The following is a 1,583-nucleotide window of genomic DNA, read 5'->3' as shown; positions in this document are numbered from 1 at the left end:
GTGCAGGGCCAGGTCCCTCCTCAGATCAGTGTGTGTCTGCGTCTGTGCAGGGCCAGGTCCCTCCTCCTCAGGTCAGTGTGTGTCTGCGTCTGTGCAGGGCCAGGTCCCTCCTCCTCAGGTCAGTGTGTGTCTGCGTCTGTGCAGGGCCAGGTCCCTCCTCCTCAGGTCAGTGTGTGTCTGCGTCTGTGCGGGGCCAGGTCCCTCCTCAGGTCAGTGTGTGTCTGCGTCTGTGCAGAGCCAGGTCCCTCCTCCTCAGATCAGTGTGTGTCTGCGTCTGTGCAGGGCCAGGTCCCTCCTCCTCAGGTCAGTGTGTGTCTGTGCAGGGCCAGGTCCCTCCTCAGATCAGTGTGTGTCTGTGCAGGGCCAGGTCCCTCCTCCTCAGATCAGTGTGTGTCTGTGCAGGGCCAGGTCCCTCCTCCTCAGATCAGTGTGTGTCTGTGTCTGTGCAGGGCCAGGTCCCTCCTCCTCAGGTCAGTGTGTGTCTGCGTCTGTGCGGGGCCAGGTCCCTCCTCAGGTCAGTGTGTGTCTGCGTCTGTGCAGGGCCAGGTCCCTCCTCCTCAGGTCAGTGTGTGTCTGCGTCTGAGCGGGGCCAGGTCCCTCCTCCTCAGATCAGTGTGTGTCTGTGCAGGGCCAGGTCCCTCCTCCTCAGATCAGTGTGTGTCTGTGTCTGTGCAGGGCCAGGTCCCTCCTCAGGTCAGTGTGTGTCTGTGCAGGGCCAGGTCCCTCCTCAGATCAGTGTGTGTCTGCGTCTGTGCAGGGCCAGGTCCCTCCTCTTCAGGTCAGTGTGTGTCTGCGTCTGTGCAGGGCCAGGTCCCTCCTCGTCAGGTCAGTGTGTGTCTGCGTCTGTGCAGGGCCAGGTCCCTCCTCCTCAGGTCAGTGTGTGTCTGCGTCTGTGCAGGGCCAGGTCCCTCCTCCTCAGATCAGTGTGTGTCTGTGCAGGGCCAGGTCCCTCCTCAGATCAGTGTGTGTCTGTGCAGGGCCAGGTCCCTCCTCCTCAGATCAGTGTGTGTCTGTGCAGGGCCAGGTCCCTCCTCAGATCAGTGTGTGTCTGTGCAGGGCCAGGTCCCTCCTCCTCAGGTCAGTGTGTGTCTGCGTCTGTGCAGGGCCAGGTCCCTCCTCCTCAGATCAGTGTGTGTCTGTGCAGGGCCAGGTCCCTCCTCCTCAGGTCAGTGTGTGTCTGCGTCTGTGCAGGGCCAGGTCCCTCCTCAGGTCAGTGTGTGTCTGCGTCTGTGCAGGGCCAGGTCCCTCCTCAGGTCAGTGTGTGTCTGCGTCTGTGCAGGGCCAGGTCCCTCCTCAGATCAGTGTGTGTCTGCGTCTGTGCAGGGCCAGGTCCCTCCTCCTCAGATCAGTGTGTGTCTGCGTCTGTGCAGGGCCAGGTCCCTCCTCCTCAGGTCAGTGTGTGTCTGCGTCTGTGCAGGGCCAGGTCCCTCCTCCTCAGATCAGTGTGTGTCTGCGTCTGTGCAGGGCCAGGTGATCTGAGCGGGAAAAGGAGCGTTGGCAGTCGCCACACCTGAAGGGCTTCACCCCCGTGTGTTTCCTGTAATGGCGGGTCAGCTCGTCAGAACGGGCAAAATGCCACGTGC

The 1,583-nt window shown here is 62.3% G+C and overlaps 1 protein-coding gene across 2 annotated transcripts in view; it reads right to left on the bottom strand.

The window, feature by feature from the left end:
* Window positions 1-1,084: 1,084 nt before the first annotated feature.
* LOC135570089 (Krueppel-like factor 12) overlaps window positions 1,085-1,583 on the bottom strand; it is a 23,165-nt gene continuing 22,666 nt past the window's right edge. For both annotated transcript variants that reach the window (XM_065016155.1, XM_065016154.1), the window contains one exon: window positions 1,085-1,583. This exon is cut by the window's right edge and continues 33 nt beyond it. In XM_065016155.1, the coding sequence (XP_064872227.1) occupies window positions 1,435-1,583 (149 nt within the window). In that variant the 3' untranslated portion in view covers window positions 1,085-1,434.

Source organism: Oncorhynchus nerka, unplaced genomic scaffold, assembly GCF_034236695.1.
Source record: "Oncorhynchus nerka isolate Pitt River unplaced genomic scaffold, Oner_Uvic_2.0 unplaced_scaffold_1111, whole genome shotgun sequence".
In the NCBI taxonomy this organism is placed as follows: domain Eukaryota; kingdom Metazoa; phylum Chordata; class Actinopteri; order Salmoniformes; family Salmonidae; genus Oncorhynchus; species Oncorhynchus nerka.
Note: the sequence above shows the minus strand (reverse complement) of the source record. Positions and strands in the feature narration are given on the sequence as shown.